Genomic DNA, 23,563 nt, shown 5'->3' with positions numbered 1-23,563 from the left:
AGGTTTGAGTACATTTGTATATACAATGCTTCAGAAATACAAGAAATACAGAAATGTCGTCGCTCTTAGAACAGAATATAATGTCTTATACTTGTCACATATTCTCAACCAATTTAAAGGGGGATGCGTAAAGATCGGCCTTTTTCGCCTATTAAAGTCATTATTAATAAACGTTCATGAAAGCAAGCAAATGTCATAAATGTGAAGTTAAAGCTTTAAATATTGCATCTGTGTATGATGTAGAAAGTCACAGAAAACCCCACAAAAAAAATTTTCTCTTTTGTCAATATAGACGTTTTCTAACGCTGTACATCAATTTTTGTATGAAGCGTTCAATAAACCATATACATCTAAACATATAAAAGCGAAATACAGATGCAGACACATTCACTCAATGATCAACCCCCAGCAAAAAGCACTTAAGCTAGAAGCATGAAATGTGAACAGTATATTGATTTTGTAATGTAGAGGTGTACTGAAAACGTATTTTGGAAAAATCGAACTCTAAGGAGGTAAATAAGGAGGGGTGGACAGAATTTACACACTGATTAACAAGGAGAGAAAACCACCCTAGCTAGAATCATTACGTTTGGTCAGTAGGTTCATTTTGTGATGCAGATGCCTACTATGAACAGATTTTACAAAATTCAAGCCCTAAGAAGTTACATAGGTTTACCCTGTAATACTTGAACTTTGAATTCATAAAACATATTTGCTTCCATGAACACTTTCGGTTTTCATGACAGTCAATAGGCTTTTAAAAATCTTTACCCACTTTCTTTCTATCAGATTTGATTTCTTTTACATAAGATTGACCTACATTTCATAAGATCTATCAATTTAAAGAAAAAAATTAACTGGAAATAGGTTAATAATAAGTATACAAATAGTTAGTCCTTGTAATATTAACAATCCAGAATAAATTCTTGATTAACCTTTCTTGAATTCTACATGTCAAGGTCACCAGTTAATGAAAAATTTACACAAGCAATATCATTTCAAAAAGCATAAGAAATTGAATCAGATCATTCAATAAACAATGCATTTATATATCAGCAAAAAATAAGGAATATACAATGCATAACTTTCCACTCACTGAAGAGTACCATTTTTTTAAAGTCCGTGAGTGCGGTAACACACAGTTAAATGTTTTACGAACATACGCATATGCAGCTGGGGAATAGAAGTCAAGTGTAAACGCAAAACTTCGGAGAGCCGGATCAAATTTTTTGTTACCCGACGGACTCAAGAGCGACTTCACCACTGCATTACCTTCCACACTGAGGGGTACTGATTTTAACAACACTTCTAAAGTACCTTCTGTTATCATACACTTCTCTCTAAGATTTTGCACAATATCCTGAATACTTGCACATTTCTCTCTAAGACGTTCATTCTTCAAGTACAATGCTTTCATCTTCTTTCTGGATTCCATACATTTGGTTTCTGTTTCAAACAACTTCCTTTTCAAAAGTCTTTTTCGTGGTGTTAATTCCGTTCCACTGCAAGAAGGGTCAAGTGACTGCGTATCAACATTAGAAACACCATGAGAAGGCTGCTTTAAGATAGGTAAAGTTGTGTTACACGACTCCAACACCATACTACGATTGTCGACTTTTCTGGGAATTGACTTGCTTGATTGAATAATCTCACGCTGAATGCTCTGATCTTCAAAATCTACACATCGGACGTTTGGAGATTTCCACTTTTTTGTTGCCTGAAACAATGTAACAAAAATCAATGAGTGTTGATATTTTTTTAAAAATAAATCAATACATAAAAGTTATAATTACGTCTATAGAGGCGCCATAAGATTTTGAAAAATTTCCAAATTAAATTTATGTTTTGTAAAATAAATGGTTTTATTGTTGGAAGTTCACTTCCGATACTTTGTGCGATAAATTACGGATATTTTACGAGCACTTTTTTTTTTTTTTTCGAAAATGCAGCTGTATTTAGTCATGTATTTTTCCAAAATCTAGTAAAAATCACTTTCAATGAGATCAGCTTAATTGTATCAATAATATACTAACCAAAATATCAAAATCCAGGGGTTTTTAAAGGGTCCAACCCGGAAAAACCGGGTGTTTTTTCTGAGGATGTGAATGAGAATGTGGGAGGGAACTGGAGAAGCCGAGGAAACCTGAGAGCACGTTGTTGTCCACTGAAAGCTCATGTTTGAATTGGACATGGTTTCAACTAGGGACCCTACCTTTAAGAGTACTCTACCACTGAGCTACGATGCCCTACTGTTTCGCTTTATAGCCAGTAGTGGCGTTAAGATCGACTAGTGTTGCCAATGTTCTTCAAGAAAAAATATTCCAACACAGTTAAAAACTGCTATATTATTATGATTTACACTGTCAACTCTGTCGAAGTGTGAAGGACCTCAAATGTCTTATAAGCGTGTAGTGGGTGAGAATAGTCGGAGTAAAACGTGTTTAACCCCCACTACTGTTTATGCGTATAAATAATGGCGCGGACCCCCAGTTGGGAGCTCTCTAATTTGTAATACGAAACCATAGGCAATGCTGTATGTGAGAAGTGCGTCAACTTCACAACAATAAGTAACATTTTAGTCCTTTACGTTTTAGAAAATACTACAATTACTAATGGTACACATATGATGGGCTAGTTATCTACGCCTCTGGCATATATTGTATTACTTGTCATATTTTCAGCGCTCTGCTCTTCAGGTATTTAACTCAGTTTAATTCCTCAAATTGTGCAGATGAAAGAAAAGTGGAAGTCAAGAAAATCTGTGGGAGGCAAACTTGGAACAAGTGCCTAAAAATTACCGTAGATTTTGAACAATACCAAATGCAACAACCCTTTACGTTATCCGTTCTACGCTTTACAACACTAAATCAGAAATTATTATTTTTGAAGGTAAATCGAAACGCCTGTGATTTTTAACTAACAAATACCAGCAATGCAAACATATATATAATACTGTACATGAAATATAAAGGGTTTATTCAAGCAGACGGATCTACCAAGTAGAAAATTGATAGGTGAAACATTTTTCGTGAGGGAATGGAAGTGTGAATATAAGTAATTACTGGCAGTGTACAGCATATTGAAATGAATTTTTAGTTATAGTGAAAGTATGGTATGTGTAAGTGTCCTCTTCCACTGTTCTCGCTTATGCGTATACCCTCCGTCGCTGACGCGCCTGCTCCCTCCGGAAGCACCCTCTCCCTGCCTCTCGGGCCCCCTTGCTGCGCTTCTCCTCAGACTCGGTTGCATAGCGGCAAGAATCTAGAACATAGGTCCCCCTTCCATTTAGCTGTAATAGACAGAAAACAACGTGCCCGGTGGGGCTCTAACCCGCCTTCACTCGCTAGCGCTCACTCGGCAATACTCTGTGAATTAAAAGTTAAACTTTGGTACAGAAAGGAACCAACCTAGGTACTAATCTTTATGGGGGGGGGGGGCTGTGTTCTAGAACATTCCCTAAAAACTGCAATAAATAAAACACGAACTTGGGAAATGTTTAGTATTGGTGGGCCAAGAGTGGTAAAATACAACAGACCTATATAATTTACAGGAGACATGAGTTGATAGTGGTGTTCAGGTAGTCAAGACAGTATCGTACAGAATTTTATGTAGGCAGTATGGGACCTGTTCCAACTATAAAGGTAAGTGGTAGTGATTGCCCATTTCATGTCGAGAACAGAACCTAACGAACCCCTGCGAGCTTTCTCACCTGTTACTACTACTACTACTACTACATATGCTATGGATCCTAATTTAAGGTATGAAACCATACAACGACCGGAATGAAACAGAATCTTAATAAAATATCGCAAAAAGTAGGTGAAAAAGCTGCTCCCCCCAAGTTTAAACAATAGCCCTAACTTGTGCTAGGTGGCCACTAAATGGCACGAATGCTATGCAAGGGGGGTTCTAGAACACAGGTCCTCCATATAGGTTAGTAGCAAGGTTGGTTCCTTTCTGTACCAAAGTCCAAATTTTAATTCACAGAGTATTGCCGAGCGAGTGGAGGCGGGTTAGAGCCCCGCAGGGCACGTCGATTTCTGTCTTTATTACAGCTAAATGGGAGGGGAATCCGTATTCTAGAACCTTGCCCAGTTTTTATGCCATACGTCCACACTGTACTTATACAGAGCCCTCCTGAAGTCAATCTACAATTAGTAATGGAGCTCCTAATTTAGTGCATGCTCCGCTAAAAGAAATACAAAGCTCCAATCTATCCTGAAAATGTAAGATATGTGTAAAAATTTGGTAGAACCGTCTGCTAAAGTGAACGTGAACCCATTTACAAATAACTTTTTTTTTTTTTTTTTTGTACAGAATATCGATAAATAACGTGCGACTTGTATGAGAGATATGTCTATTGCTGCTTTTAACACTGAGTGAGGATTACTTTATCCAGTAATTGACATCATTAGCAATTTTTAACATAGGCAAAGTAGACCTACTCCCTCTACAACCATCTAGTTTCCTTGCCAAGGTGTCACAGAACACTTGTAGGTTCTTTGGCAAAATTACCAACTCATAAACATACAATTTAATAAATAAGCAAACTTAATAACAGTTTGACAATTCTCTAGGTAGTAGTCTTTACGAGCTTTTTGTCAGTGTAAATGCAATGCATATGCCTATTCACCCAATATTATTATAAGTACACAATCACGTTTTATTATTTATTTAAACCTTAAAGGAAAGAAAATAACTTACCTTTGAATTATTATAAAATTCCAAAGAAAGTTTATTCATTCGGCATAAATTTCTCTTCAAAACACAGATAATCAACACATAACACAAGTATACATTATCATTATCTTTTATTCCCTGCATAATATGGCGGATCGATTCGATTTTTGCGAGTTCGATACCATCAAAGATCTCGCATTAGGGCACCTCTAGGTCTATATATTATCTCAATGCCTCAAAATTGAAAGGCTTTCAAGTTTTACAAGTACTTTCGTTATATACATTTTATATGAGCATAATTTATAATTAAAGTAGACAAGTCGTACATCAAGGCTAAGAGGTTAGCTCAGGAAAGTAGTGGCTCATTAATACTGAAGAAGCATAATAATAATAATAATAATATTCGTCCATGGATTTAAATCTCAAGATGCTGAGTCATTATTATTATTACTATTTTAGCCCATCTAATGGTCAGCTTTAGATTTCAGAGTTATTATTTTTCAGATATTTCGTTATGCATTAATTTATTTGACTTGGCACGGATTTCAATTTTTCTTTTTTAAAAAATATAGATAACATTTGGTAAGGAAAACAACAAACGATAGACTTCAACTACCATGACACATTCCTTTGGATTTTACGAGCCTTCCTGGTTGTATGACCGAAGACAACATTGTCCTCTCCTATCAAAACTATTGGACCATACTTCTCTGAGTGGATTGTGAACGTAGACACAGAATGAAGTATATCGCCACAAGAATTACTATTGGAGTCTAGGATCGCTCACAGGCCAACTGCCAGGTGCGATCTGCGAGAGTTCATCACTACAGAAGTAGCCGCACAGCAGGTCACCATCCAGAGGTCATCATTAAGTTGACCTATGACGATCCATTCGTCGCCCATGGCAGATTTGACGGGATCTGAAATCCATGTCAGGAAGTTATACAGCAACTTTAGAGAATCATCTCATCAGTTGGAATAGCTTCAGCATTGCCGAGAATAAAGGATAATTAAGGCAAGTGCTTATTTTCTATCCTAGAAGTCAAAATCCTTTTTTTCTCTCCACTCTTTTGCCTTCCACCTATCTAGTCTTTACTTCATCATTTGGAATTGTTGAGTTTCATTTATACATTGAAGCATAACCTCTTATGATGGTAGTTCCGTATGAATTGTCAGTTCTCATCCCCATTTACATCCTTTTGTTTTGAGAAACATGAAGGTAATTTGCGAGTAATATATAAATTAATTTCTGAATTAATCGAACTGATACGCCACATCGGCACAATATGTCAGTAAATTGTAAGGGCTAAGAAATTGAAATTACCTGTTAATTTCTTTTTCAATGCTTGGATGGATTTCACTTAATTCTTCAAGTTCTAAAACTGGTTGTCAGATTTATAAAGATGATATCAGTAAACCATTGAATTTAGTAGAGTTTAAAATTGAAGTTTCGAAGAAATTCGAGACAGTTTGCTTATCACTAAGCTAGGGATCTATTCGACATTCCATCCTCAAATTTAAAAACTTTTTAGTGGATAACATTTCAAGTGTTTGTATACATATCTTCATATGGTAAATATTTATTTTTAGATTATATTTTGTCTAAGGAGAGGGTTAAAACCTGAAACCTCCCTTGCGTACACCACTGAAAATAGGCGCTAGTCACAAATGGTTTACAGATTTCCGTTGTAATTTTATTCTATTATTCACAAGTCTTTGCAAACAGATGCACATCCCATGTGAAATATTGACGGTCAGGATAACTATTGAAATGAAAGGGCCTTTCCTAGTAAGATAGTGAAATCGGCCCTTGATCCAAATTGGGTTGCTATTCACACAAAAGGTAACCCTTGACCTAAAACTACCCCAAGACAATTTTTGACCCCTCTCCTTTCCGAATTATCGTATCATACATGCTCAAAATTGAACATTTTTTAAATTTTCGTGGGGGGTGGTCCAAACTTTTTGAAAGTTTCACAGATTGTATACTATTTAGATGCAAATGTGCAATTTTGCAATTTTTTTCAAAACTATCGATTAGTGATTTCTTTAGTTTTTTGCGTGTTGAAAATTTCAAAAAATTGTAGAAAATTTTTTTGGGGGGACACACGTTCCTGATTTTTTTATTAAAATAATTGTTATATCCTTAGGTACAACATATATTTTTTTCGGGGCCTGAAAGTGATGGCAACATTGTCAAAAAGAAATAAAACTGAAGACAAAAGTCTTTTTTGCACAGTTTTTCTACCATTTTAGGGTCCTCAGGGGAAAGCCTCTTCAAACAATTCTTTGCCAAAGTTCACAATTTTCCTTTTTCTTGTGTCTCTTCTGCTTGTGTCGTTCTTTGGCTACTTCGATTCTGTTCATTGCGGAATAAAAACACCAACTATATCTCTGTTATAGTGCTTCCATTTCAACCGACTCTTGCAAAGTTAAAACCTCGCGTCGGTTCCTCGTATCTATCAGTGCTTGCCTCAGTGGTCGCACACAGTGGCGCTCTCTACCGCGAGCTGTGTGTAACTTTGTTGTGCAAGAGTCGGGTGAACTGGAAACACTGTTGCGGAGATATGTTTGGTGTTTCTGGTTCGAAATGAACACAATCGAAGCAGCCGAAAAACGACAGAAGCAGAAGGGGCGCAAGAGAAAGGAAAATTGCGAAATTGGGCAAAGGATTGTTTGAAGGGGGTCCTCACCTTGAGGGCCCTAAAATGGAAAAACTGTGCGAAAAACACGTTTGTTTTCAGTTTTATTTCTTTTTGACAATGTTGCCATCACTTTCAGGCCCCGAAAAAATATATGTTGTACATAAGTGTATAACAAATTTGTTAACCAAAAAAATCAGGAACGTCCCCCTCCCTAAATTTTAATCTACAACAGGGTGTCGAAATTCCAAAATGAAATTTCGTGACCTTTTCTTTACCAAACCATAAAATTTCCTAACATTCTCAAGAGCGAATTTGGGATGCAAATTAGGCCGAATTTTCATGCATGCGATAGAAGGCGGCTTTGCTTGCGATTTAGTAGCGTCTAAAGCCCATCATAAAGACACTTTTGGTGGTGAATTTTGACGTTTTATAGAACATAATTTTCCAGTCTGTGCTCATATATTTGTACACATAAAAATATTCGTGACTTTTTCTTGACTTTCATGACCATTTTCTGATTTCGTGACTTTTTCATGACTTTCGTGACCGATACACAATGTACATTTTTTTGAAATTTTCAACACGCAAAAACAAAGAAAATATTAATCGATAGTTTTGAAAAAAAAATGGACATTTGCATCTAGATAGTATCTACAATCTGTGAAACTTTCAAATTTTTGTACCACTCCCACCAAAATTAAAAAATATTCAATTTTGATCATGTATGATACGACAATTCGATAAGGGGAGGGGTCAAAAATTTTCTTGAGCTAGTTTTAGGTCAAGGGAGCCTTTTTGACCAATAGCGACCCAATTTGGATCAAGGGCCGATTTCACTATCTTACTAGGAAAGACCCTTTCTAGCTTTACGTATCATGGTTATGTTTTTAGACTAAAGGAGACATGATTTAATGAAAGTGAATGAGAATGTGGGAGTAAATGGGGATCCCAAGAAAACTCATGGACACGATGTTGTTCGCCACAAACTCACATGGCTGGAAATCGAACCAGAGATCCCTTATACCAGAGGTAACCGCTCCAGCACTAAACCACTGTGTCCTGCCTAGGATTACTATTGGTGCAGCGAAGACTATGAACGTTCACCAATGAAAATGTGTCAAAACTGAATTTAATATATTATGAAGTGTGTCCACATGTAGTGTCGCAGAATCATGCATTTTGCTACCAACTCCCGCAAATTCTGCATTGCTACTTAAATTAAGATTTGTTATATGGAGAAAACTATCACTGTAGTAGTAAGCTATAGTTTGAACAACAGCTTACCTTAGATCTTTAGTTCATCATTACACCACTACCTCACAATATAGTAAGATCGTTTTTCATGTAATAACCAGAAATTTTATATATGAAGTCAATAGAATGTGAAAGAGAAAAATCACACTTACTTAAAACATTTCTTACTGTAGATTACCACTCAAAATGGAGAGGTATTCGTCTTAGTTTGAAATTAGGTAAATAAGACTCTCAACTACGATGAAAACAATAGTTTATGCACAAACATTACTACAGTACATTCGTTTTCCCACAACAATATGTATATAATATGCTGCATCAAAAAGAAAGGTAACAATAATGTTGGAAAATATTCATTAATCCAAATATTTTTACATGGCACTATTGTCAGAAACTAGCCAAAGACAGATAACTATTTAAATATTATACGTTTTTTAACATATTAATTAACATGTGTATGAATTAAAAACTTAATTGAAATTGCACGTCAACTCTTCAATTTCACGAGTTCGTACGTAAATTAATATTTGATACAGCTTAAACACTCAAAAATAAAGATTACGAAAAGACTGATTCATAGGACTTTACACGAAAGACATACATATGAAAATCATAAAAAGTTTAGTTAAAAAAAATCGTACATATATGTATATATAATATATTTTGATACCAACAGTTTTATCCCCAACGCTCGTAATATTGTCAAAATTATTCCAAATGAAATTTAAAAAAAAAAAATCCAGTTCACAGTCATTACTGTTAACAATTGTTACTCATTCATTCATTCAAAAACACACACACACACATACACAATATATATATTAAATACCGTATTGTATCACACTAATACTGTACTATTTTTCCTCGTATAATTTAAACCATGGATTCAACAATAGGAAGGAAGCTTACTATATATGAAAGTGGAGCTATGCGTATTGCTCGAAAGCTAAAGAAAATGCCAGTCTGGACCATTTGAATGAACCTGCAACTTTTTCCCCTATTAAGAGAAGATTGGTACAATGAACTGGTAACCGTACACACAATTTTAAAGAACTACATCCATTTTACCAAAAGATGAAGCAGAAACTCTGCATTCTCCAGACGATATTTTTCTCAACTTCTTATGTATGTTTGTTTTTGATTTATAGTGTTTTTTTTTTTTTCAGATTATTACCTACCGCATAAATTTGTTTCTCATTAAACATTGCTATTACTTCAGCTTTTATTTCAAATTTATGAAGGTAAATGCAAAACTTTCTAATTAACATTTTTTCATTAATTTAAAAGATTATTATTCAAAGTTAATTTCCATTACTGCGATTATATTTGAGTACTTTTACGAAGGAACGCTAAACAAAATCTATAGTCTTCTGACCACATATAAATCCAAAGATTTTCTAGCGTTATTCTCTCCTTATATAACAATAGTAGTTTCGTTTCAAGCAGCATGATTACACTATAACTTGAGAATTTAAGATTATAACTAAAATTACTATATATGAATTAATTTTTTATACGATAAAATACATTTCTTCAACTTCCTATTTTGATTAAATCCACGTCTAACTTCGAAAGTCAATTGGTATGCATTTACGGTAGACATACTGAAACAATATCAATCCATTTTATCTATAACTATTCGAAGTTATTATAATCTCGAAACTTGAATTTAGTTTCTTCATTAAGAACAGAGAATCACTAATGAAAGCAATTATAACTGCTTCAAGTCTTTACGTGATAACTAAATACTTTGAAATGCATTCAAATATCAGTCCTCAATGTATTGGTGATAAGTTCACAGCACGTCTTAAGAACCCTGCCACGTCATCCAAGGAATCAGGTAACCACTTTTGGCATATTGTCACTTCTATCTGTAATATGAAAGAGAAAGCATATGAGATTTTTCAGTGTTCGTACAAAATATAATACATTTCATTCACTTTATTAAGACATGAACTTAAAATAAATGAGCATAAAATGTGTTTTCGGAATGACATGGTAGAGAGAGCTGCAAAAGTGTATATTGGCTTAGTATGTCAACAGCTTTAGATAAACCTGTTTGAATTCGATTTTTAGTAAATTACAAACGAAATAAAGGGTCTTTCCTAGTAAGATAGTGAAATCGGCCCTTGATCCAAATTGGGTCGCTATTGACCCAAAAGGTTACCCTTGACCTAAAACTGCCTAAAAAAAGACCCCTACCCCCTCCCCTTACCGAATTATCGTATCATACATGCTCAAAATTGAATATTTTTTAAATTTTGGTGGGGGTGGTCGCAAAATTTTGAAAGTTTCACAGATTGTAGATACTATCTAGATGTAAATGTTCAATATTTTCCAAAACCATCGATTAGTATTTTCTTTATTTTTTTGCGTGTTGAAAATTAGAATATTTTAGGGGGAAGGAACACGTCGCTGATTTTTCGGTTAAAAAAAAAAGTTATACCCTTATGTACAACATATATTTTTTTCGGGGTCTGAAAGTGATGGCAACTTGTCAAAAGAAATAAAACTGAAAACAAAAGTGTTTTTCGCAGTTTTCCCACCATTTTAGTGCCCTCAAGGTGAGGGCCCCTTCAAACAATCCTTTGCCAAAGTTTACGATTTTCATTTCTCTTATGTCCTTTCCGCTTCTATCGTTTTTCGGCTGCTCCGATTGTGTCCATTTCGGAATAGAAACACCAAATATATTTCCGTAACAGTGCTTCCACTTCAACCGACTCTTGCACAACGAAGTTACACACACCTCGCGTCGGCTCCTCGTATCTATCAGTGCTTGCTTCACTGGCCGCACACAGTGGCGCTCTCTACCATGAGATGTGTGTAACTTCGTTGTGCAAGAGTCGGCTGAAGTGGAAGCACTGTTACGGAGATATACTTGGAGTTTCTCTTCTGAAATTGACACAATTGAAGCAGGAGAAGAACGACAGAAGCGGAAGGGACGCAAGAGAAAGGAAAATTGTAAACTTTGGCAAAGAATTGTTTGAAGGGGCCCTCACCTTGAGGGCACTAAAATGGTAGGAAAACTGTGCGAAAAACACGTTTGTTTTCAGTTTTATTTGTTGTTGACAATGTTGCCATCACTTTCAGGCCCCCCAAAAAATATATGTTGTACCTAAGGATATAACAAATTTTTTAACCAAAAAATCAGGAACGTGTCCCTCCCAAATTTTTTTCTACATTCTTTTTTAAGTTTCAACACGCAAAAAAATAAAGGAAATACGCATAGATGGTTTTGCAAAAAATCGCACCTAGACATTACATCTAGATAGTATCTACAATGTGAAACTTTCAAAATTTTGCGACCACACCAACCAAAATTTAAAAATATTCAATTTTGAACATGTGCGATACGATAATTCGGTAAGGGGTCAAAATTTTTTTGAGGTAGTTTTAGGTCAAGGGTAACCTTTTGGGTCAATAACGACCCAATTTAGACCAAGGACCGATTTCACTATCTTACGTACTGGGAAAGGCCTTTTTAAATTTTTTGCTTTCACACCGATAATTAAATTTCATTGTATATACAGATGGTGATCAGAAAAATGGAAACACCTGAACAAATTGCAATTTACCAGATTAATATGGTGTCGTGCCACCTTTCGCCTTCAGAACAGCCTTGATGCGACGTGGGATGGAAGCATAGAGGTCGTGAATGGTAGCAAGTGGAATTTTACACCATTCCTCGTGCAGGGCGTCGGCCAGTTTTGTGAGAGAGGATGGAGGTGGAAATCGTCGCCGGAGCCGTGTTTCCAAGACGTACCACAGATGTTCAATTATGTTGAGATCTGGGGATTGGGCGGGCCAGGGGAGGTGTTGAACTTCATCCCGATGTTCCTCAAACCACGCTGCAACAACGCCACCTGCGTGAATGGGTGCATTATCATCCTGGAAGATGGCGTCATTGTCCGGGAACAACATCCGGATCATAGGATGCAAGTGGTCTTCTAAAATTGCGACATAATCGTTGGCAGTGATTCGTCCGCTAAGTGTGACCACAGGACCCAATGAAAACCATGATATGGCGGCCCACAGCATCTCCGAGAAGCCGCCATGTTTCACAGTTGGGCGGAGACACTGCAGATTATAAGCTTCTTTGGGCGTTCTCCACACATAAACACGGCCGGTTGGGAATAGGGTGAAGGATGACTCATCCGACCATATCACACGTTTCCAGGCCTCAACGGTCCAAGTTGCATGGTCGCGGCACCATTTGCGGCGTGCGAAAGCGTTATGGTCCCTGATGAGCGGTTTGACCCGTGCAACACGACCCCGTAAGTTCATGTCATGTAATTCGCGGCGGACTGTGATTGTCGAAACAGGGTGGGGGAGGTGCTGATTGAGTTCCTCCGTCACTTGCTCCCCAGTGGCACGATGGTTCTGCGTGACAATGCGCTTTAATATCCTGCATGACCTGTCACTCATGATTTTCTTCCGCCCACTGTTCCGCTTCCCCGATGTGGTTTTCCCGTGTGTTGTGTAGGACGTCATCACCTTCGACACTGTCCCACGCGACACACCTAACACAGTACCCACTGCCGTCACACTCACTCCACATAACCGCGCACCAACAATTTGCCCTCTTTGAAAATCTGAGAGGTCTCCCATTTTACACTACCTCCGTCTGCTGCAGCCACTGGACACTGCTGTTCCACTGCGCCTGACGTAGTATGGAGACCGACCTAACGCACCACCACCAGCGGTCCGGCGCTGCGGGCGCCACGATACCACTGCCAACCCATACATCTGACGTGTTGCCAATTACAGGTGTTTCCATTTTTCTGATCACCATCTGTATGTACAGGTGAGGATTGTTATATTCATACTATTCTATTAAAGAATAGAAGTGGGTGCCTCATCATCACCCAGGCCATACTACTACAGGTAGAAGCAAATTTGGACAGAATATTTCTTGTCACGAAAGGAACTATAAGGACGGATTTTTGGAAACGTATTTTAAGGGGTGTTGAACTTTTTTGCCAAGAATAGTGTGACTTACGAATACCTAAAGGTAGATGAAACTCGGTACATAAACTTTTCACTACAAATACGAGATCATGTATTTGATCGTTTTTGAAAATTCCGGAGAGGGGAAAGGGGTGTAATTTCTATAATATTAAAATTTCTCGTTATTTGTTCACAGAGAAGATAAGGAAATTCAAAATTTATGCCAAAACAGAGTATCTTATTGTTTATTTTTTTTAATCATCACACTTTCATTGAAATGCATATCTTAAGACAAGGGGCTCTATTTTTCATAAACCTATTCTCTCCGTGCGAAAATGGGTATTTCAGTTAGTATATTTACATTTTGTAACACAGTTACCATTAAAAATAAATATCATTCAAAAACGAAAGAAATTAACTACTCTTTCTAAAAAAGAAACCTAGCCATCTAGCTCTTTGGAAAGCCTTGAACTATTACCTACAGATAGAACTTAAACAAATCTCGATTTCCTTTCACCAATTGACAGTAGCGTACCCAGGAATTTATTTCGGGGGGGGTTCAAACTAAATATGAAGCTATTTTATATTAAAATTGCTAAAATTGCCCCTAAAATTAGGCTAAATTTTTAAAAAGTCGAAATTTCGGGGGGGTCCGGACCCCCGTGTCCCCCCCCTTCCGTACGTCCCTGCCAATTGAGATCCTCAGAAAAGCATAAGAATTTCCTATATATGATTGCTGCCAAAATATGGCCTTCTAAATCTAGGTGGGTATCATGTAAGAATTTTTGAACGAGATTGTATAGCTGATGTCGAATATACAAGCTTACAAATTAAATTTTGTTTTGTATGGTTAACGTAATAATTACTGAGGTTGCAATACATCTCTAAATATGAACGAGGGTACTGAAATATACAGTTCACAACTAGAAAATCTTGGCGATCCCCCTTGCTTTAGGTCATGTTGTGGCAATCGTACATAGGAAATTCTAATATTTCAGCTCTATATCCGAAGAAATTCCACACATAATTCCAATTGTACGTAAGAATGCAGGGATTTTCAGAAATGGGTGACCAAGTTTCCTTGAACAAGACTACACTAGAAGAGGTGACAAGATGTATTTTAAGAAAATAATTTACTTCTCTCTGACTGTCCTATAAGTCTCTAACTCGTATACTCATATTTTAATTGGCAAACTTGTTTCATCAACATATTTTTACAGTGGTTTAATGCTAGTGCAGATCAAGAAGTTATTGCAAGGTTTATGGTTACGTCATTTCTTATAATCCGTAGTTACGTTCAATGAATCATAAATTACAATATTATTTAACTAATACCAAATAATTCTAAACATATATTTATATTTGAAGCATTTTAACACAATTAAGCAGCAGTTTTTCACAACCAAAGACTAATAATAGTAATTTTTATCTTCAACTCTTCAAACATGTTATATTATTATGCAAAATCCAAATCATTTCGAGTCCAAAAATTTAATTCAGGTTTTCAGCACGCATTTTCAGTATGTATGTATAATATTATATATACATACTACTTGGTCACGTATTAATTACAGTCTGAAAACTAGTACTGTCGGGGTAAGATCGGGGAGACATAAAAATGATCGAAATGACTCATATTAGTATCGAACCATAGTTTTCGGGGTCCATAACCTGATTGGTGAGTTTCAATTCTTGAATGCCCAATACCGAATCAAACGCTGCAAATAGTGATATACTCCTGTAGGTAGGCAACCATGCCTGGCAAAGCCACCCACCAAGAATTTCAGCTTGGCTCCCCTTCTTAAATTGTTGACTAGAGCCCAAAGAATATTTGTGTGAAGTGTGACTTTTTAGTCACAAAATGCAGAGTTGAACCCCTTAACTGCCGGACTATAAAAATAATCTTTAAAAAAGACCGATATTAGTGGCGAATTCATAGATTTCGGTGTCCCTAAGTTGATTGGTAGAAGTTTTGATGATCTTTAAATTCAGCTTTCAGTAGGGATAAGACCCCTAGCACACTCAGGGAAAGTGAACAGGGGTAACATATAAAATGATCGAAAATGACCGATCTTAGGGTTGAGTTCATAGTTTTCGAGATCGATGAGATGAATAGTAACACTTCCGATGCCGTTTAAGTCCAAGTTCATCCCCATTAGTATCGTATCCATATTTTTCGGTGTCCCTAAGTTGATTGCCGACATTCCCTATACAATTTAAATTTACGTTTAACTCCCATTAGCATCTCTGAGGTGGTGGGAAGGGGTTGACATGTAAAAATAATCACAAACGACCGATATTAGTGTTGAATCCATAGTCCTCGATATGGCTGAGATTAATAATTACAATTCCGATAGCATTAAAGTCCAAGTCCAATCACATTGACATGGAAGGTGAGAAGGGGTGAAAAGTAAAATGTTTCAAATGACTGTCTTCATTTGAATCCGTAGTTTGGATTCGTCGAGCTATTAGGTTACGGTTACAATGACATTTAATCCAAAGTTTAAGGCATGAACAAGCATGGGATCGGAAATTTACAGGGACGCGCCGAAGGTGCTCCTCATACATCTGTATGTAGGTATGTATATTCCAGCATAAATCCGGAACAACTGGAGCAATGGAAACTTGGGAGACATATAACTTTCAATTTGGAAAAATATTGTGAAAGTAAATCACCCCAAGGGCTGAGAGAAGTAGTGACATGTAAAAATAATGCAAATTGATTGGTATTACTATGTAAACTATAGTTTTCTCAGAAGCTGAAATGAGTAATACCTCTCCTAATGACGTTTAAGTCCAAATTCATCCCCATCAACAGAGAATTGGAAAGGGAGAGCGGAAATAAAATGTCAAAACTGACTGAAATTTGTGTCGAATTTATAGGCTTCGGGATCGGAAGAAAGTCTGACTCGTTTGAAATGACTTTTGGGAACTAACTAATACCCACTTCAAACTTTTTTTCTTTCTTCAATATATCAATTTGATTAAAGACATATGAGGGTAGAGTGTTTTAATATTTATGTCAAAAGTAGAGTATCTTCTGTATATTTTTCATTAAACTTTCATTGAATAAATATTCTAAGGGGAAGGAGATTCAAATATTTCCCATAAGCCTATTCTCGTGCGAAAAACGGGCACTTCAGCTAGTAAATTTATAAAGTTGTGACAGAGATCGGCACAAATTTACAAAAACAGGTCCACATTACATACAAACAATTCATTACGGTATGTAGTTGTTGCTTAACTGGAATTTCATGTAATTGAGTGTTTAAGTTAAAAAGCATGTAATCATGCAAATTTATAATCATAGAAGTAACTTTACAATTGCTTTTCAATGATTAAAACAATTCTACAAAACTAGTTTTACATTATTCACATATATATTGTTACAAAAGAGGTTCTAAAGCAAATTATTTGCGGTAATATATCGCCCAATAGAAGTTAGTCGAGTGTAGGTTACATTCACAAGAATTTAAACATTTTCCAACTGGGCACATGAAGAAAGAAAGAAAGAAAAAAGACATTATGAGTATGACATTCTGAAAAGTAAAAATAATTTCATAAGAGTTTCCCAGAGCTTATGGAAGGCGACATGAATAGCTGCAGCAGATGGGTACAATAAAAATTACACGAATTCTAATACTAATTTTCAGAATAAAGCTAGACCGTCTCTTTTGTAACTCGTATAGGTATACAGATATCTACCATACATTATTGGATTATTGAAAGGATTATTGCATCAATATGTATTCAAATTAAATTTAATGGGTTCATCAAACCTTACTTACCAGACTAGAGTTCTATCACACATCAGTTTCATGTGCAGAATGACTTGTTTGTTGGTTACTTTGCGAAGTAGGTGCTGACATCATGGCACCACTCGTCGAAGCGGATGTTTCCTCTAGTTTCTTAGCGGCAAGAATCCATGGATGACTTAGCACTTTCTCTAAAGGCAACCTTTCATCTGGTTCCCTTTTCAAAAGCTGCAATAATAATAATAATAATAATAATAATAATAATAATAATAATAATAATAATAATAATAATAATAATAAATAAAGTCAACAACACTACTTTCGTGTAACACAATTTAAACCATAAAGTAATTAGATTTATTAATATAAGAAGACATTTATTTAAACAATTTCACTTGATAATTTCTTCATAAGCTAATAAATGAAACTTGTTCACGGAATACAATGGACTCTATAGGGTAACTGTCCCAATAATTGACAGTATAAGAGCAGTATTTGACAAATTGCAAGTTTCTTCACCCTTTACATGAGCCTGACTTACTGATCTCTCGTATAGGTACGAAGGCATCCTTCCTTCATCTATATAGACCACCATAAAATAATAGACTAATAATTATTATTTTTTACAATATGTATACGAAGAGTTGATCATTGTACCAGTAATTGACATATTGTGACCCAGTAATTGACATCTCCAAATATCTTATTCTAATGAACCATATAGCAATACTGCGACCGATATAAAACCGTTCATCATAATAAACAACTAGTATTTCCCTTTTTCAATCTTACACGTTCATAATTCATGTGATGTGGTTGGAATGTTACTGTCCAGTAACAGACTCTCGTCAGAAGCTGCTTGGAACTGAATGTTGGATTCTTCAGACGACGTACTGTTGTTCACTTTTAGATTTACTGACTGCTTTCTTTCTCTTTTGAAATTTTTGTGGTTTGTGCTTTTGTCGTTTTGAAGTTTCTGTTTTTTCTTCTGCTCCCAGAATAATTTCCTTCCTTCTATACCTCTGATTTGCAAGTTTTTGTTCCTATTTCTTTTGATAATAATTATTCCAAATGTCTGATGTCACAACAGACAGTATTGCTCGGTTTACTTCTGCTTTCGTACTGTAAGTCATCTTTCAGATCAGAACAACGTGTGTTCCACAGCGATTTCAAGGAGGACGATTCCACAGAAGAGTTGATATTTTCACCACCTAACTGAATCTAAACGGACGAAGTTGATGGCACGAGTAGTGTTTCTAACACTAGTGTCACTCCTGTTTTTTTCGTTTTCCTCTGAGTTATCACCAATACGTAAAGAAGACTGTACCCTCTCGTTTGTAGGTGCATTCCATCCAAATGATCACTAACTAGCTAAAGATTCACCCCAAGTTGACAAGACCTATTATATGTGATTTCACTTGTAAAGAAACAAAGTAAAAATTTTCCTTAGTTTCATAAAAGCTTTCACAGTATGCATAAACATATGAAATTGCATTTTTTTTTTCAACCAATCGGCTACTGTAGGCTGCTCTGCCCGTGGTAACATGCATATGTAAGAGTACTGTAGATTAAGGGAAAACACTTGCTTAATAGTCACACTTAACGCTCAAAAAGACAAAGAAAAGTAAGGAAAAGGCCTAGGCTCACTTAATCCCGTACCATGAAGGTATTTGCCACTTCAAGATATTTTTTTTGTTGAAAAAGCAAGGTCGGTTCTCTGTTAATCGCAAAGGTGTGCCTTGGTAAATCGTTTGAACAATTCTTCTACAGCAGCCTAGTAATTGACACCCCCTGTCAACTACTGGGATTTTATAAAAATGTTTTTAATTTTACCAGTCAACTTAAATTCACTGAAATACACGGTATACAAATTTCTGTTGGTATTTATTGAGCTTAGGCAAACCACCAGTAATTGACAGGGGTGTCAATTACTGGTCATTGCCGGTAACCTGTGACCAATAATTGACACCCTTCTGCAAACTTGGTGTAACTTTCAAGAAGGCTATATTTATTGGTTTAGTCTGATCTATTAGTCCTTCAATTACATCAAAAGATCATTAGCTCGTCAGATTTTATTATGATCCATTTGATAAGCGCCGGATACAAAAACAACTTATCTTAAGCGTATCAGTTACTAGAAGGCTGAAAACATGGTTGACTTCTCACTGTCCATCTATTTTGTTTTCTTTGGAGAACTACTACCTAGAGGCAAATATTAACAATGGTGTGGGATTGACAACACCGCAAAGGAAGAAAAGATGGCAGCATTTGCTTGTACCTAGTCCCGCAGTCTTGTTGCGGCGGAAAAAAGACGACAGTGTCAATTACTGGTACACTGTCAATTATTGGGACAGTTACCCTACATGATTTTTTTATTTATTTATTCTTCCAAAAACGATCAAGAAGTTATGACCCAAATTTTGAGTATAGAAGTCTGTCAAGCTGCGAATATGTTTAGACGGACGAAGGTGTGTCTCCAAATCTGATGGAGTGACTTGACCCGAAGAGTTAGTGGAGGACGCCATGAAACAATTCAAATCAGGCAAAATCCATGAAGCTGCAACAGAAAATGCCCGTTTGGTGGTGAAAGAAGTAATTCGCCAATTAAAACGAAACGTTCCTTTCTTTCGTTGGAATTCAATATATACATTGCCTCTGTTCATGCGAAGTAACTTCTATTTCATACAATGTGTGCCTCGGTTTCCCAAACAGAGGAAAATTCTTCATGGAGGGAAATCAAGCACCTAGAGTCACATAACGGTACAAGTGCCTCAATGTTCAGAGTTTTTCTTAGAAACAAATTCCATAAAATAAGTCAACTTAGGTGGCTGCATATATTCAATAAAATTCCAAGTAAATATCCAAAACACGCAACCGAACAGGAACAGATTCCATTTTAACACCCCACGTCTCATATAGCCTCGCTGCTGAAAGGGACGCTAAACTAAAAATCAAATCAAATCCATTTTAACACCCCTCATTACCAAACAAAATACATATTTTAATCTATCGTCATCTGAAAAAGTAGCCATGACTAGAAGAATAAAACAAGTTGTCCACAATGAAAAACCGTACGGACGATATGTATAGTTTAGATTGTTTCCAGACCACGAACAATAAACAGACACAGTGGTTGCTAATGTTTAAGTTAGCGTCTTTTTTGAGCACAAAGATTATGAGTCGTGGACCTACAGTTTAACATGGAATCTGAACCATTGTAATACATTCAAAATTTAAGGCTCTCTTACCGGGATCCCGAGCACACTTCAAAACGATGGTGGCCATAGAAATGAGCTATTGCCCTACATCTTAGCTTTAAATATTGCAGGCTGAAGAAAAGTACAGCCATGTCGATTCTATTCTACTTTTGCTAGCGTGCTTTCCATAGACTCTTCACTGTTCGAGGTTTTTAGCTCCAACTCCCGCTTCTCCTCCCAAAAGGGTAAATGCACATGTTTGCATTTCTTTTCCCACTTTCACCTAGTACTGAAGTTGATTATCGCTTGAAGTCTTATCCTGACACACGCAGATCTGATTTACAGCATTACTATTTACCATTTGTTACAATAGAGCATAGGACTGTTGTCCTAGAACGAGATCACCTTTTCATTTTTCCGTTTGTTCAACGTATTATTAATTTGTCATAGCTATATCCCGCTATCAATAAAAACCTTTGAAAAATTCATTGAACGGCTTCTGAAAATGTTTTTCTCCTTTTGACCGGTAAAATACTGCCCAGGATTTGTTGTAGCCATTTTAGTACTCATACACCTCATCTAAAGTAACAACAAATCTTTACTTTTCACCAAACAAACCACGTTAATCAGGTTTTCGTTGTTTGTATGGCAAGGCATCACCTCAGCTTTTATTCCGCTATAGATTTATATATATGTAGACTGATGATTAGTGTTTATGAGGTGAATACAACGGCAAGGCACAGGAAACGAAACACGTCTGTGTATTGAGAGAAGTGGCTAATAGATCGAGCAAATTTGAAGGCAATGACATCAGGAATGTGACCTTGGTAGCCGTTGAAGCACACGTAGTTTCAGTTTTGCATAAGGCAACATGGAAGTAACACGCGAAGAACAGTACAGAAATTCTGTTGACTATCTTGCACAGATCAACGTTCCGTGTGTACCCCATCCTTCATATGGCCCTGATTTAGCCTCTTGAGATCTCTCTCTTTTTCCAACTTTGAAAAAACACCTCCGGAGACGGAGTTCAGCATCTTCAGGGGTGAAAGCTGCGGAGGCGATTTTGAAGATCTGGTCAAAAATGGCTTCCAGCACGTCTTTGATGATTGGAAAAAAACGTTGGGACAAGTGCATTGCATGTAATGGGAACTATTTTGAAAAAGGCCAACATTTGGAGGATTAGATATTTTATTCATTTATGATCATTCTTTATTGATCAGCCTTCTATGTTTTTAACGAGTCACTGAGGTCCTCAATTTCAATTCAATGGTCTTTGATGTTGCTGGATTTGGGCCAGAGAACACGGCTTTAATGCCGTATTATGTCCAGGGTATGATTGGTGGCACTTCATTGATTAGTTTCTTTCTTACGCTGGTATTAGACATATCCTGACCTAATCTGCTTGTTAAGCACACACAAGATACTTTTATTGCAAATGATGGATCTTCACGTCTTGCATTGTAGGATGATCCGAACACATGTGCATTTTGCATCGGAAAGAGCAGTATTATAACACTCGAAGGATAGTTTTTTTTTTTTCAGCATTTTACTTCGTACGAACACGGTGACATTGTAACCCACAAGCTACATACATTCGACTACTGAGATTAGATGCATTGAGGTCATTCTATAATAGAAGCATTGTCACATTCGAAACTTGTTCTGTAGATGGTGAACAAGCCTCTGCACGCTTACACACACAGAAACAATGACTAGTTTCAGTGTAGAAGATATTATTGCATGTTTCATTTAAAAAATAATGTGCTTTTGAGTAAAATAAGTTAATTTCACAGCAACTTTGAAATGTTCGATATATATATATATATATATAAAATGAGAAGTAGGAGTTTAAGATTTTTAAACATGGCTGAATAAAAATATAAAGATTTTTGAACACTATTACATAAAAATATCAATCCTTTCTTTATCACTGGCTGATCACTTACCACAAAATGAAAAGTTACGGATCTCAGTTAACCTCTTTATCTTGCATCCAGTGAATTTTCTCTATTTTGCTTCAATGCCACATTTCGAAGGCTTTCAATCTCTCTCTTTCTTAAATCAAGCTTTTGTAATAACCATTATTCTGTTTCATACAGCAAAATACTCCGCATGGAATATCTGATGAATACACAGGCATCCTTATAGATGACTCAAAGTGTTCATTTGTCTATGGCAGTTCGTCTTTCCACCAGTATTGTTCGTGTTCTATGTGTCATGCACTCTTGACGATTGTCCGACAGTGCACTTTCCATTGGAAAAAACTTGTGCAAGTGTACAAGAGGTATGTTATTCCTCTCCTGTTGGGACGCTATCCAGAGGTCGGAAACTGTGCGCATCTTACGAGAAGAAATGTAGTACTGCAGAAATTAAAAAGCATAGTAATCCATTGGGTTGTATCGGGACTTTTCACTTGGATATCGGAAACAGATTAATCCCAGTTCTAGGTTTCTATCCGTCTGAAGAATTCCAACGATGATTTGATTGATTGTCCTGATGCACTTACACCCATTTGGTATCCGTTCCATACAGTGGAGATTTCGTTATTGCAAATATATGTTAAGTACATAACTGATAACACCCAGCATTGATTTTCACATTGTTGACAATGAGATATAGCTTTAATTTTCCCCTATAACAAAATCCAGCTACAATAATGAAACCAAGTGGATAATTTTCGGTGTATTGACGAACGAAATTTCTTCGTCCTCTTGCATCAATACTTTCGTACGTAATTGCTCGAACTTTTTTTTACAAACGGTCAGATATATTCACGCCTCGTCAATGGTGACTATAAACTTCAGCCGATCTTCCGTCGGATGGCGCTCGTATAGTTTGATGCATTTAATTTTATGCTGCACGACATGAATAGCTTTAAGAGCATGAACCTGAAGGACCACCTCAAGACGTAATTTTTTGTAAATGGTATAGTGGATGGCTGGTTCGGACAAAAGAAACCGTGTCGCAATAGCACACTGTATCGTTGGATTCTATGTCTTAATTCCACGAATATTACGGTATCAGCTACAGTGAGGTGCGTTTCGTGTGGGGCTTAATCGATGATGTAATCCAGGGGTTTATCGGC

At 36.4% G+C, this 23,563-nt stretch overlaps 2 protein-coding genes across 2 annotated transcripts in view; both read right to left on the bottom strand.

Moving 5' to 3' along the window:
* Window positions 1-55: 55 nt before the first annotated feature.
* LOC145690490 (uncharacterized) lies at window positions 56-4,913 on the bottom strand. Its single transcript, XM_081765413.1, has 2 exons — window positions 4,705-4,913; window positions 56-1,717 (listed from the first exon to the last, which is right to left on the bottom strand). The coding sequence occupies exons 1-2, from the start codon at window positions 4,822-4,824 to the stop codon at window positions 1,046-1,048; spliced, it is 792 nt and encodes a 263-aa protein (XP_081621539.1). The 5' UTR covers window positions 4,825-4,913; the 3' UTR covers window positions 56-1,045.
* A 3,902-nt stretch (window positions 4,914-8,815) lies between these two features.
* The window catches only part of LOC145690488 (aurora kinase A-like), a 58,596-nt gene continuing 43,848 nt past the window's right edge, over window positions 8,816-23,563 (bottom strand). Inside the window, exons 10-11 of the mRNA XM_081765411.1 lie at window positions 17,315-17,509; window positions 8,816-10,450 (exon numbers count right to left, since the gene is read on the bottom strand). Of these exons, the coding sequence (XP_081621537.1) occupies window positions 17,330-17,509 (180 nt within the window). The 3' untranslated portion in view covers window positions 8,816-10,450; window positions 17,315-17,329. The remainder of the gene's footprint in view (window positions 10,451-17,314; window positions 17,510-23,563) is intronic.

Source organism: Thermobia domestica, chromosome 7 (assembly GCF_964235325.1).
Source record: "Thermobia domestica chromosome 7, izTheDome1.hap1.1, whole genome shotgun sequence".
Lineage (NCBI taxonomy): Eukaryota > Metazoa > Arthropoda > Insecta > Zygentoma > Lepismatidae > Thermobia > Thermobia domestica.
Note: the sequence above shows the minus strand (reverse complement) of the source record. Positions and strands in the feature narration are given on the sequence as shown.

Bases quoted from the DNA above. Each gene is read 5' to 3' on its own strand.
- LOC145690490 (XM_081765413.1), bottom strand. From the start codon at position 4,824: ATGCAGGGAATAAAAGATAATGATAATGTATACTTGTGTTATGTGTTG. The intron at 1,718-4,704 runs GTAAGTTATTTT...ACATTGTTTCAG, and splicing joins AATTTTATAATAATTCAAAG to GCAACAAAAAAGTGGAAATC.